Source organism: Podarcis tiliguerta (genome assembly GCF_965153285.1).
Source record: "Podarcis tiliguerta genome assembly, chromosome: 3".
NCBI classification, from domain to species: domain Eukaryota; kingdom Metazoa; phylum Chordata; class Lepidosauria; order Squamata; family Lacertidae; genus Podarcis; species Podarcis tiliguerta.
In genome coordinates this window covers 26,401,220-26,415,235 of record NC_139536.1, presented here as the reverse complement: position 1 = coordinate 26,415,235, position 14,016 = coordinate 26,401,220, and the positions used below count along the sequence as shown (strand labels likewise).

General features: G+C 43.0%; 1 protein-coding gene across 11 annotated transcripts in view; it reads left to right on the top strand.

Annotated features, from left to right (window-relative positions):
- The window catches only part of LOC310674292 (spermatogenesis-associated protein 7 homolog), a 55,900-nt gene that overhangs the window by 11,991 nt on the left and 29,893 nt on the right, over positions 1–14,016 (top strand). For 7 of the 11 annotated variants that reach the window (XM_083433375.1, XM_083433365.1, XM_083433364.1 and 4 more), the window contains 2 exons: positions 3,363–3,455; positions 10,080–10,127. In XM_083433375.1, the coding sequence (XP_083289501.1) occupies positions 3,363–3,455; positions 10,080–10,127 (141 nt within the window). Of the gene's footprint in view, positions 1–3,362; positions 3,456–9,638; positions 9,692–10,079; positions 10,128–14,016 lie in introns of all 11 variants that reach the window. The other 4 variants (XM_083433371.1, XM_083433373.1, XM_083433372.1 and 1 more) reach the window with 1 other exon arrangement.

Here is a 14,016-nt window from a genome sequence, read left to right as displayed (position 1 = left end):
ATTTCAAAAACACTAGTGCTCATTCCCATGTTATTTGCTTCCAGACAAAACCTGTTCGCAAATAATGTGGAAATGGGTGTTATACTTGAACTGTATTCCGTTATAGTTGCAGAAGTGGCTTTTACATCATGTGAATGCTCAAATATAATGTGGAAACTACTCCGTTTTCATGACTTTTGCAATTTTGGGGGTGGGATTCAATTACATTCTGGCAAATTTAGTTTCAGCAGTTAGAGGGCCTTCTCAGTGGCTGCTCCCAGTCTTTGAATCTCCCTTCTAGAGAGGGAGCCTCTTTGTTGTCCTTCCACCAGCAGGTGAAGATTGTTTTCCTTTTGGAGACCAACTGTTTTTTTGAGGAAAGGGCTTTTAAATAATGCTGTGCAGTTTTTACTATCTTTGATTTAATAAATTTGTTTTTATATTGCTTTAATTCTATTATAGTTCAATTACTTTTTAACTGTTATTATTATTATTATTAATATACCACCTATACCTGCAGGTTTCAGGGCAGTTCACAAGACAAAATTCCAATATAAAACCACAAAATACGTAATCAAAATATAAAGAGCCGAATAACCCCCCCCCAAAACACATTAAAATTGTTTAAAACAATTAATTTATTTTTATATAAAAACAATTAAAAAGCTGTTTAAAAGAAAGTAAACAGTACACTCTGCTGGGCAACAGCAGTCCTTTTGTAGTCTGTCAGGCCCTTCCCTGGGCCTGGTGGAGAGAGGTAGGAGCAGGCCCCTCAGACTTTCAGCAGGTGTAATTATCCTTTATATGTTATTAGCCTTTTTGTCTTTTATTTGTGTGGTTTTCATTTGCGTAAGCCACCTTGAGTCCTTGTCTGGGATATTAACAACAGCAGCAGCAACAACCTCAGTATTATCCAAGCTGACTGGCACCACTTCTCCAGAGTTTTCAACACCTTCCTTTCCCCTGGAGATGTGAGGGATTGAACCTGAGACCTTCTGCATACAAAGCAGGAGTTTTGCAGCGCTATGGCCTTTCCCAAATGAAACACGAGCCAAAGTGACTCATCCCATAATCCAGCTCCAAGCTTCCAGAAATGCCACTCGTTTCCTGCTTTCCTGTATATGTTACTCATCCGTTCCAACCAGCAGGGCTGGACTGCTGCGGCCACGAGTGCCGGTGCAAATGGGGAATGCATTCAGGAAAATTACTTTAATGGTACCACTTTAACTTCAAGTTGCCGGAAAGGGTTACTGTGACCCACACTGCCCATCACATATGGACACCCACTTCAGATTGCTTTTATCCCTGCCTTCCTACCAAATAAAAATGCTGGAGCCTAACACTGACAATTAACATTGCCCCTTGGCAGCGCAAAACATTCAACAGTCAATCACTTTTACAGCTCCAGCTGCCAACGCAGACTTGAACTGACGTAGTGAAGTATCTGTGGGTGAGAGCCAGCGCTGCACCAGCAGACATGACAGGCATTGCCTTCCCCTTGCAGGCCCCCCATGCCCCTAATTCTCTCCAGGAGGGGGTCACCCAGCCATCTGGAAAAGATTGGGGGCACATGTGGGGGTGCAGGGGGGATAAGAAAGTCCTGTTGGCATGAACAGAAGCCCATGAATCAAATGGACCCACACAGTTGGATATCTCTCTATCTTACTTACTTACTTAGGTAGAGCATTTGTAATATGGTTACCAGATTTTTTTCAATGAATCCAGGGACACCTCTTCTTCTTCTTCTTCTTCTTCTTCTTCTTCTTCTTCTTCGAAGCAGAGTAGCAACAGGGAATCAGTAGTGGGGATGGTGAGGCAAAAGACCCTGGGCCCAAGCACACATGCATATTGTATAAAGGAGCAAAGCCCTTCTTTCACACCCTGTGAAGCTCTGAGTTTTTTTTAAAACTGGGCAAAAACTGGCAAACTCCTGTGACATCTGAGCTTCCCCCGATCTCCTGCCCACTTCCCCCTTTGTTTTGACTGATCAGGGGACATTCCGGGGACGGAATTTGTCCGGGGACAGATTTGCAAATCTGGGGACTGTCCCCAGGAACTGGGGACATCTGGTAACCCTGGTTTGTAACCTACCCTTTAGACAAAAGGATTGGCTTGCATACAATTAAAATAAGACTGTCCCTGCCCATAGGCTTACAATCTAAACACACACACACACAGCACACAAGGGAGAAGGGACAGAGCGGGAAGATGAACAGATCTAATTTGGGAACCAACAATTAAACAGTTGTTCTTATAATAACCAGTTGGTGCAGCTGAGGGCTAGGAGGTTCCTGATACAGGTGGTCTTTAAGCAAAGCTAATGGAGTGAGCTCTGCTTCCCACCTCTCCCATGGAGCCAGTCGGATGCCCCTAGGTGATTGTTGAGGGAGAGGAAGCCTAATGGAGCAGGTTGGTCACTGAAGAGCCGGTGGGGTGAGCTCTGCTTCCCATCTCTCCAACTTCTGTTTCCAGCAAAAGACCATTGGTAGTAGTAGGGCAGAACACAAGGAGGCTGACAGGAGGTTTTTTCAAATGCAAATTGCAGGCGTCAGGGACCTGACCTGGACCTCAGAGGAGGGCATAAGGTTAAAGCCTGCCTGTATTGCATGTCCGGGTTCCAATATGGATGACACCCCTGCAGCTGCTATTTGCATTTTAGGTAGTGGGGGAGAAGCTCTTACTGCAGTGAAGATCCACAATTCTCCAAGGTATATAAAACAAAACCTGAAGGAGAAAAAGAATATTGTCACTTCTTTTTATGCAACTGGCCCCAAAGCAACCCTCAGCTACAGTTTAATTTAGTTTATGGTCAGCTAGTGACCCTGTTTGCAGGACTACAGTTATAGTTACATGATGACATCACGTGTGATGAATATTTTAGAGTGGCAACTTTGGAAAGGAGAAGTAATGGAAGAAGGTATTCAGATTTCCCAAACTTTTATATGTTTCTCACTTACTCATTGAATCTAAAAAACAAAGTCCTGGCTGCATATTTGTAGTGCAGTGAAAATAGCCATGCATACATCTCTTTCTGCTTTTCCGCCTCCATCCCTTTTAAATCTTTCCAAATGAAGATGATATTGAAGATTAAACAACAGCAAGCACCATGTTCTCATGAGAGCTTCAATGGCAGATGATACATAAAAATTGTGATTTAATAAGAATACAGAGAGAGAACTCATACATTATTTATTGTAAACTGTAGTGACTGAGTAATCAAACAGGAGTGGAGAAGCTATGCTGAATTATCACTTATTTTGCTTCAGATTTCTCATACAGTGTATTTCTTTGTGTAAGAATCCAGATCTTTCAAAATAAATGAATGTGCAAGGTACTTCTTAAGCCCATTGACTGAAAAAACATTTTTTGTTTTGTTTTCTTAGCCTTTTCTCCCAGTTCTTCATGCAAGTTGTCAAGCCAGTACATCATTCAAGATCACATGTCTACACATTACAGAAAATTGCTATCTGCCAAAGGTATTTGGACTGTCAAATAATAAGTGTGCCCATCAAGCTGATAGCTACAATCACATAACGGGACTTGTTTCTTTGGCGGTTGACGGGCATCTTAGCAACTGGCAGAAAAACTTAGGCCTAAGAGAGTATTTCTTAAATGCAAAACCAGAGTGTGAGAGTAATTTCTAAGGGATCGCATTTCCAAATGTTATGTCTCAAAATCTTAAATACATATTGAGAGTTGAGTTTTAATTCCCTGTTTTGTCTAGCAAGTGAGGTAGTCACTACTTAGAACAGGGATGGGGAAACTGTGGTCCTCCAGGTGTTGTTGGGCTTCATCAATCCCAGCCAGCATGGCCAGTGGTTAGGGATGGTAAAGGTAAAGGACCCCTGGGCAGTTAAGTCCAGTCAAATTTGATTTTGGGGTGCAGCGCTTTCTCTACTTTCTCCACTTTCAGGCCAAGGGAGCCAGTGTTTGTCCACAGACAGTTTTCTGGGTCATGTGGCCAGCATGACTAAACCGATTCTAGAGCAACAGAACACTGTGACGGAAGCCAGAGTGCACGGAAACGCTGTTTACCTTCCCACCACAGTGGTACCTATTTATCTACTCGAACTGGTATGCTTTCACATTACTAGGTTGGCAGGAGCTAGGACAGAGCAACAGGAGCTCTCCTGTTGCACAGATTTGAACTGCCGACCTTCCGATTGTCAAGTCCAAGAGGCTTGGTGGTTTAGACCACAGCGCCATCCGTGTTCCTTGGTAGGGATGATGGGAGTCCAACAACTTCTGGGGGGGTCACAGGTGCCTCAATCCTTGATTCAGAAAAAAAACATGTGACCATGAGCAAAATCTGTGTTGCAGTCCCGCCTACATGAATGAAAGATGAAGGTGATGCTGCTGCTGATTTTTTTTTATTATGTCATCTTTAATGCCTGTGCAAAGTTATTTCCTGGGCCTGTGGGTGGACTGATTCCTGGTTCGTTCCAGTTCTGTTCCTTAAGGCAATTCCATCATGCTTCCTACTTAGCACAGTCTGGTCTTGTATGTTAAATACGCTTTGAGGTTCCAAGACCAGAGTCCTATCTTGCATGATGCGGTGAGATCTGGGGTCTACAGTTCTCCTGCTGAAATCCTGCAACTGGTGTGTATCACAAATATTGAAGAGTCCAGGGAGGTTTGTCCTACTTTTGTTGCGCTGAAGTGTAAGAGTGCCCTTCCAGATAGCAAAAATGCATTTGGGAAGTAAGGTAAAGGTAAAGGGACCCCTGACCATTAGGTCCAGTCGTGACCGACTCTGGGGTTGCGGCACTCATCCTGCTTTATTGGCCAAGGGAGCCGGCGTACAGCTTCCGAGTCATGTGGCCAGCATGACTAAGCCGCTTCTAGTGAACCAGAGCAGCGCATGGAAACGCCATTTACCTTCCCACCAGAGCGGTACCTATTTATCTACTTGCACTTTGACGTGCTTTCGAACTGCTAGGTTGGCAGGACCAGTGACCGAGCAACGGGAGCTCACCCCGTCACGGGGATTCGAACCGCCGACCTTCTGATCGGCAAGTCCTAGGCTCTGTGGTTTAACCCACAGCGCCACCCGCGTCCCTTATTTGGGAAGTATTGAAGAACTAATAAGAAGAATGATTTGTGGACGGTCCTGTATAAATCCACTATTATTGCATCAGTTACATGTTACAAAATATACCTACCAAAAATACCACAGGTGTGTTTGTGTGTTTTCTCTTTTAATATGCCATCATGCATAGGTACCCCTGCCCGTTTTCTGACAGTAGTAACATTTGTCCACCTTTGGCCTCCAATGCATTTAAATCACACAGAGAAGAAACAGCTAGGATTATTGAAGGCAAAGCACCCAAACTTTCACCATTGGAAAACTCATGCTCATAAATGTTCAGAAGCATCTCAACTACGTGAGGGGAGGCATCCATAATTCACACCTGCTAAGTGAGAGATTTTACTTTCTTGGGCTCCGTGATCACTGCAGATGGTGACAGCAGTCACGAAATTAAAAGACGCCTGCTTCTTGGGAGAAAAGCAATGACAAACCTAGACAGCATCTTAAAAAGTAGAGACATCACCTTGCCAACAAAGGTCTGTATAGTTAAAGCTATGGTTTTCCCGGTAGTGATGTATGGAAGTGAGAGCTGGACCATAAAGAAGGCTGATCGCCAAAGAATTGAGGCTTTTGAATTATGGTGCTGGAGGAGACTCTTGAGAGTCCCATGGACTGCAAGAAGATCAAACCTCTCCATTCTTAAGGAAATCAGCCCTGAGTGCTCACTGGAAGGCCAATACTTTGGCCACCTCATGAGAAGAGAAGACTCCCTGGAAAAGACCCTGATATTGGGAAAGATGGAGGGCACAAGGAGAAGGGGATGACAGAGGACGAGATGGTTGGATGGTGTTCTCGAAGCTATGAACATGAGTTTGACCAAACTGCGGGAGGTAGTAGAAGACAGGAGTGCCTGGTGTGTTCTGGTCCATGGGGTCACAAAGAGTTGGACACGACTAAACAACAACAACAAAGCTGAGCAGCATCTTATCTCTGCTCTCTGCCCCCACATTGTAAAGATGGAAAGAAGAGGTTCCCAACAGAACATGAAGGAACTAATTCAAGGACTCGCATGACCTTCAGCCAATTCTTTCAGTCCATTACATTCCTTGAAGCTGAAGCCAAAATTTATGGGGACGAATTCTTCACACGCCAGGACCTCGGATGGAAGATCTCATTTGTCCAAATCAACTTCAAGTCTTACTTTCGCTCCCACGTTGAAACTGCTCACTGGAACAAACTCTGGTGTGCTCTTTTTAAGCTGCAAACCTTTTTACACCGAGTGGCAAGTCGCAGCCACATTTGACCCAGGTTTCAGGCATTCAGAAGAAATCTCCCTCAAAGCTCAGTTCTAAGCATTTAAACTCTGCACAGAGTCATTTGAAAGAATCAAAGCACAAAATTAAAACCTGTGAAGGATTTCTTTTTATGCATTGCAAATCTTTTCCACCAGTTCCCTACTGGGCTAAACAGGGGAAATGGAGAAAAATGGCAGGTTTGCTTAAATAAAAGCTCTGCATGTGAAAATATAAGTAGTGCACTGCTTATGACTCCCCCCCCCCCCCCCATAATGCCATTGTATCCCTGAGGTGCAGGTATTGAAATAGCAATACTAACATCCATTGTTCCCTTAGGTATTCTGGTTTTAGTATGAGTTGTATCATGCCTAAGAACAGAAAACATTCATCTTGAATGGAAAGGTTTTGCTTTCACTCCCAAGCTCATTTACTGACATATTTTGGATTAGGGAGGCATTTTCCTTCCAGTCAGGTTGTCTTATTTCGATCCTGGGGATTTCACATTATCTTGTAGTTTGGCTCCAAGAGCCCACCTGGTGTGCCTTAGTAAACAGATAGCTTGTTATATATATGTGTAGCTTGGGAGATGCAAAGCTAATTTGAAACAATTTTCTAAATTATAAATATATGTAACAGATTCCATGCATCCACATAATCTGACCCTACCAAAGAACAGTAATTCTGAGGTGGGCTTGAGCAACACCTGGTGACTTCTGACAAGGATAAGGTGGCTGTTCCTGGAGCAACTGAGGAGGACTCCCATCCATCCATGTGTTTCCACGTTTGCTTGGGACCCATTTGTCTAAACAGGTCTGCAGAATAAGCCCTTCTGTACAGTACCCTTGATTTCTCAGGGCTCTTAGCAGCCAATGTGTAGGCAGAACAATGAGGTTTTGATTAGAATGGAAGCAGAGGAAGGTTGGGATTTTGTTATCTCAGGAGGTTCCATACTAGCTGAATATCAAAACAAACAAAAAGTTTGCCGACCCTGAGAAAGTAACAAGCTAGCAATATTCTATGTGTGTGCAGTTTCAAAACTTTAGTGTCTAAAACTACCAGCCCACAGCCTACCCTACAGGACTGTTGTGAAGATAAAAGTGGGGAAGGAGAAGACAATTGTTATGTACTGAGTTGAATAGGATCCAAATTGCAGCAGTCTGATTGGTCCTAGAACAATAGGATCCAGAATGCAACAGTCTGATTGGTCCACAGGAGCCACCCAATCCAGCTTCAGGTGGAAGTGAATCCGCAACCTGATTGGCCTACAGGAGAATCCCGGAATTAGCCAATCCCGTGGGACCCATTGCGTAAATAATGTATATAAAGCAGACATTCTGGGGGAACTTCCATTCCTCCTCACCACTATGAGCTGAATAAAGAGCATGAAATCCACTCTCAACCACTTGATTGTAAAAAATCAAAAACCCTCAAAGATAAAATGAGGGCCCACTGTCTGCCTAGCAAAATGAGGGTTACACGGTCTGCCTAGTAACAGTGATCAAGTATCCCTAGCAGTGGTGCTGCCTACCAAGTGCCAAAGCATCAGAGTTGCTTCCACATGTTCTTTCTTCAGAAATATTTGGCTGAGATACTTAAACACACACACACACACCTAAAAATGAAGAGTCTGGGGTCCCTGCTCTACCCCCTGTATGCAGCCCTGGACATATTTAATTGAGAGCAAACCCCTCTGATGTTCGCTTGACCTTACATTCAAGTGAGTATGCACAGACTGTACAACAAAATAATCAGCTGGTGTAAATCGCAAGCCCAGTGACTACAGGGAGCTGAAAGTCTTCTGCTCTTTAAGCTGGCTAAGACATACCACTGCTGTTGTTTGCTCATAAAAATAGAGTAAAGATATCAGAATACCTTGCATTGCCCAAACTCAGGAAGTATTCTGCTTGCAGTCGGTGAGTTGTTAAACACACCCAAAGGAAGAAAGCCATTCAGAATATAAGGGATTTGACCCTCTGGCCTTCTGATGTGTTGAATACACTTTCTGTATGCTCTAGTCAAGTTGTGGCTGAAGTTATTAATTTGGATGTTTGGTCCTATATTAAAAATAATATATTGAGGGTCTCCCCCACCCCCTTATGGAATAAAGAACAATTTTTGGAGGTAATTAACCATTGTTAATTACCTTGGATCTTTTACCTTTGCGTAGTAAAGGTCAAGGGACCCCTGACCATTAGGTCCAGTTGTGACCGACTCTGGGGTTGCAGCATCATCTCGCTTTATTGGCCGAGGGAGCCAGCGTACAGCTTCCGGGTCATGTGGCCAACATGACTAAGCCGCTTCTGGCGAACCAGAGCAGCGCACGGAAACGTCGTTTACCTTCCCGCTGGAATGATACTTATTTATCTACTTGCACTTTGACATGCTTTCAAACTGCTAGGTTGGCAGGAGCTGGAACCAAGCAACAGGAGCTCACCCCGTCATGGGGATTCGAACCGCCGACCTTCTGATCGGCAAGTCCTAGGCTCTGTGGTTTAACCCACAGTGCAAAATGTCCATCTTGCTTAATGCGTGATGTACTATTTACTCAGTTAATTACTAAGGTAACAGCTGAAGGGTTTTTAAAATGTATTTTTTATTAAAGATTTCTTGGTTTACAAAAGTATGTGCAATGTCTCTTTTTTCATGCTACATTTTCTACAGATCGGTTTCATATGTTGAGACATTAGTGTTACATTAGGAAGAAAAGGGGGGAAGAGGTGGCGGGGGCCATGATGGGTGGGGGTAGGATCGAGTGGTGATGTTTCTATTTTACTTAACGTATGCGTGGGGTTTTGCGTCGGCATCGCTTGTGCAGGTTCTCTTTGCTATTTGCTTGTGTTCCTTTGGTGGTGAGAGAAGTTGGGGTTGGCCTAGGGTGTGGTTGTTTGTGATTGGCTGTGGTGATCTTTGTTTTCATGTGTGAGTGGAGTGGGTGGGTGGGTGTTTTGGATTGCAGGTTAGCCATATTGATTTGTATGTTGTTGATGGATTTTGGTCATTGTCTTGTTGGGCTGTGTATTTGATAAAGGAGTGCCATACTGGAGTGAAGGCGTCTTCCTCTATTTGTCCCCGCACCAGTTTCAGTTCATTGGTTGATTTTTCTAGTAAGGCTGTTTCCCATAATATTTGGTACTATTGGTCCATGCTTGCTCCTGACAGGTCTCTCCAGTGTCTGGTTTTGATGTTTTTGGCTGCTGAGAGTAGGTGGGTTATGAGTTCTTTGTGATGTGAGTGGGCATTACTGTCTTGGAAGAAGGTAACAGCTGAGTTGAGATGTTGAAAGATAACCTTATCACATCAATGTCACATGCAATGCTTAATCTTTTAAAATGCAGGGCTCCGGCAGTTGTTCATGGTAATGAGATGGAGCCATGCAAGCATCTTAACTGTGAGCACACTATCTCTGTTTCAAGCATTAAACCAAGCCTGTGTAGGGAGCATGATGCTATGCACCCCACGTCACATTCGTTCTTCCATATGCAGCCTTAGCCACCAAAATTTTAAGCTACAGCTGAGGATTTGGCCTCATAATCAACGAAGAAGAAATAGAAACCTACCACAAATAATTTCCTCTTTTATATATCCCATACTGCGGTTAGATTTCTAAATAAAAGGTTTAGAGAAGGAGGTTACTTAAGAGCACGCTTTTAATTGAATCCAGACTTTCAACAACCCTATCGCTTAGAAGCAGGTCATACATTACTCTTTCCTGTAATTTGAAAGCAAAATACTGAAAACATAGATAAACAACTTTTTGTTTTGTTTTGTTAATTCAGCTGCTGTTGATTCATCTGCTCCAAAGAGTTTGAACACAAGCATTAAATGTAAGTATAACTTGTTTTGCTTTCAAAATAACGTCTGGCTTCACCTTGTTTGGTCTGGAAATATTTGCTTTGGATGATCCCACTCGTTCTCTCCTAAAACCTTCATGCCATTTCCCCCAAACCACAATACTTTCGGCATCCCATATAGCACTGACCTGTTGGCAAAGAAAAATAGCACTGTCCGTTACTTTAGTATTGTCTGTGTTGCATGGGAAGGGTGCTGTTGCATCTGAATTATTTGTATCTGTTCGTTAAAGTTTCCTGCTTACATGTATTTTAAAAATCATGGATTATACAAAAGATAATACTGATTTCAAGATTGCTGCTTCAAAGTGCATTGAAACCTCTTGCACTCTTGGGGTGAATGAGATAAATCCAGACTTAAAAGCATTAGCACCATGTTTTAAAAGAGGGGTGGGGGCCCTTTTTCAGAGCATGTTGCTCTGTTGCGGACAAATTTCCAGGGGCCACATTCCAGTGGGGGGTGGGCGCACAGGGGAAGGTTGCAATGGATATGGCTTTGACCTTTGTATGTTATATTTGAATAGCACAAAATTCAGGAATGGTTACACTCAGACCTCTCCATCCTCCATTCAGACAAGGGAGAGGTTTGAAGACACATTCCAGCCAGGCAAAAACATCCAGGAGCATGTCCTGGGGAGAAGGGACATGGCCTAGGGAGAGTCCCACAGGTCAGCACAATCCTACGCATGTCAATTTAAGATTCAGTGCCACATGTAAACAAGCAAGTTCTGCAGATCCAAGCAACTGAGTGGGCGTATATGGGGTAAAGTGATCCCTTAACTAAACTGGTCCCACGCCATTAAGGGTTTAAATACCAATAGTAACACCTTGAACTTGGCAGCCAGTCAGAAATTCTGTCAGAAATCATGCTGCAGGATAGCTTGTAATAATTTAACAGTAACTTGAGCACAACCTGTATAGCTAATAATCTGCAGATGATCCAAGACCTAGCTGTAGAAGAAGGAATAATGGATGGCTGAATCTGACTGGAGATAAAAGAGATGGTGGAGATGGGGTGAAAGGTCAATGCAAGGCCAGCTGCAAATCAGTTTTCTTCTTCTGACCTAAACAGGATTAAATTGCTACATAGGGACAACCTAAGGTGTGATCAGTTGCTAATGGATTTACAGAGGGGAAATTAAAGCAGTTCTAAATACAGAGACTATGGGGGAAATAAAACAAACAGCACAATGAGGCAGAACATTTAGCTGAGGGAGAGAAAATGTTCTCAGTTTCCAAAACATACAGAACAAATGTCAAGGAAGGGTAATTTAAATATGTCTCAGTAGTTACCTGATGGAGTTTTGATTCCCTCCTCCAAACTATTTTTGTTACTGGACTAGATAATCCCCAGGGCTATTGAAACCTTACTTATAGTTCTGTAAAAGTAAAGGTGGATCTACACACAGAAAATCTCCCTGCTATAAATAAGTCAGAAATTAAATCATTACAAAAGGAAAAAACACACAATGGAAAATCGCATAGGAATTTTGTTTGCTCTCCAGCGCCATCTGGTGTTGCATGTTTGTAATGCATTCAAAATGCTGTTTTTTGAGTAATATAGCTGAGTCTTAACTTTCACTTTTGCGTTCATGGTTGTTGTTTCCTTTAAAAAAAGAAAGAAAAAAGACTGTACAGATTTACCAAAATGCTCAGTTCACTACCACAGGTAAGTCAGATCTGAGGTGGCTCTTGTGACCTAATGAACTCATTTTATTTATCTAAGGCAGCAATTCTCTACCTACTTACCTGGGAGTAAGCCCCACTGAATTCAGTGGGACTTATATCCGTTTGGACATTATAGGACTCTACTGTAACATTTCAAATAAGGCATCCACTCAAAATAAATACTGTAAGGTGCTCACTCAATGTAAGCTCTAGGCACAGAGTTCATAGGCCTAATGAGCAAACAGTTCTTTAAACATAAAAATGACTTAATATCTACCAGAAGAAGGTCCTGATTAGTATTTGCATTTGTAAAGCTGCTGGATAAACAAGGAGTATGTCAGAGTGATGTGGGGACATTGTCAATTTTCTGTTGTGTGAGGCATGCAGTTACTTCTTTAATACATTTTAAAACAATAATGGAGAAGACTTGTCCCTGATTAATGACATTACCACCGAATAAATATGGAGTCATTTTTTAAAAACCCCGTGAAGGTTACAAAAAATGGCAAGTGCCGTGATAAACAAGGGCCTTAACATAATCACCCGTCATACTGAATGGCATCAGATTTTTATCCTTAATCCATGAAAACTCATAAAGATGCATTCACTCTTTGAAAGCATAGCATGTACGTCACCTGTCCCACAGATGGAAAACAATAAATTCAGGTAATAACAAAGGATAAAAGTATAAATTGTTCCATGGTAGTTGACAGGGGGGGGGGTTTCCAGCTGGAACTCAGTTCCAGCAGCTCTCAAATGGGTGCCATTGCAATTATAAGAGAACAAAGGAGGCATTCATGGAGAGTTCTGACACCTCTTTTTGTAGAAAAATAGCAGTCGTTGTTGATGACTTACAATAGGGGACTTACAATTGCCCCTCCCCCCAGTAATTACAGTGGTACCTCAGGTTACATACGCTTCAGGTTACAGACACCGCTAACCCAGAAAGAGTACCTCGGGTTAAGAACTTTGCTTCAGGATGAGAACAGAAATCGTGCTCCGGTGGCACGGCAGCAGCAGGAGGCCCCATTAGCTAAAGTGGTGCTTCAGGTTAAGAACAGTTTCAGCTTAAGAACGGACCTCCGGAACAAATTAAGTACTTAACCCGAGGTACCACTGTAGCTTGGGGTGGGTGTGGGAGAACCCCCCAGAAAAGTACACAAGGAGGGGGATTGTTCCGTCCGGCAAGTTGATGTGCTTGTGCAGATGGAGCATTTATAATAGCACCATGTTGAATTCCACCCAACGTGTCCTCAAAGTGCGGTTGGACTACAGCTTTGTTGAACTACAACTTCCATCATCCTTGATCCATGATGGCCTGTGTACAACCTCCAGGATCCACCTGGGATGCCTCTGCAATACCAGCAGCTGGCTGGCCACTATGAGAAGAGGGTGCTGGACCAGATGGGCCTTTGGCTTGCTCTAGCGGGGCTCTTATGTTTTCATTGATCATGTTGACTAGGACTGGTGGGATTCCAACAACATCTGGAGTTCATTGTGTTGGCTGTCCTTCACATACAGCAACTAAATTCAAATTCAGGGTAGATAATAATAATAATAATAATAATAATAATAATAATAATAATTAATAAACACTTTTTTATTTGTATCCTGCCCTCCCCTCCTGACACTGGGCTCAGGGCAGGTAGGATAACAACAAATAGGGAACATTATCTATTTAACAATAACCGAGATGCCTGAAAAATGTAACACAAATGGGTCTGGGACCATTTTTCCATCTTGAGGTAAATTCCAAGGTATCTAGGGGTAATAACATATCCAAAACACACCTTTTATGTATTTTTGAACAAAGAACTGTACAGTGGTACCTCGAGTTACATACGCTTCAGGTTACATACGCTTCAGGTTACTCTGCTAACCCAGAAATAGTTAAGGTTAAGAACTTTGCTTCAGGATAAGAACGGAAATTGTGCTCCTGCGGCGCAGCGGCAGCAGGAGGCCCCATTAACTAAAGTGGGGGCTTCATGTTAAGAACAGACCTCCAGAACAAATTAAGTACTTAACCTGAGGTACCGCTGTACTGCGGGAGGCAATGGAAGACAGGAGTGCCTGGCGTGCTCTGGTCCATGGGGTCACGAAGAGTCGGACACGACTAAACGACTAAACAACAACAACTACAACAACACCTCTGTACTGCGAAATGCATAAATGTGCAGAATCCAATGGATAATTACAT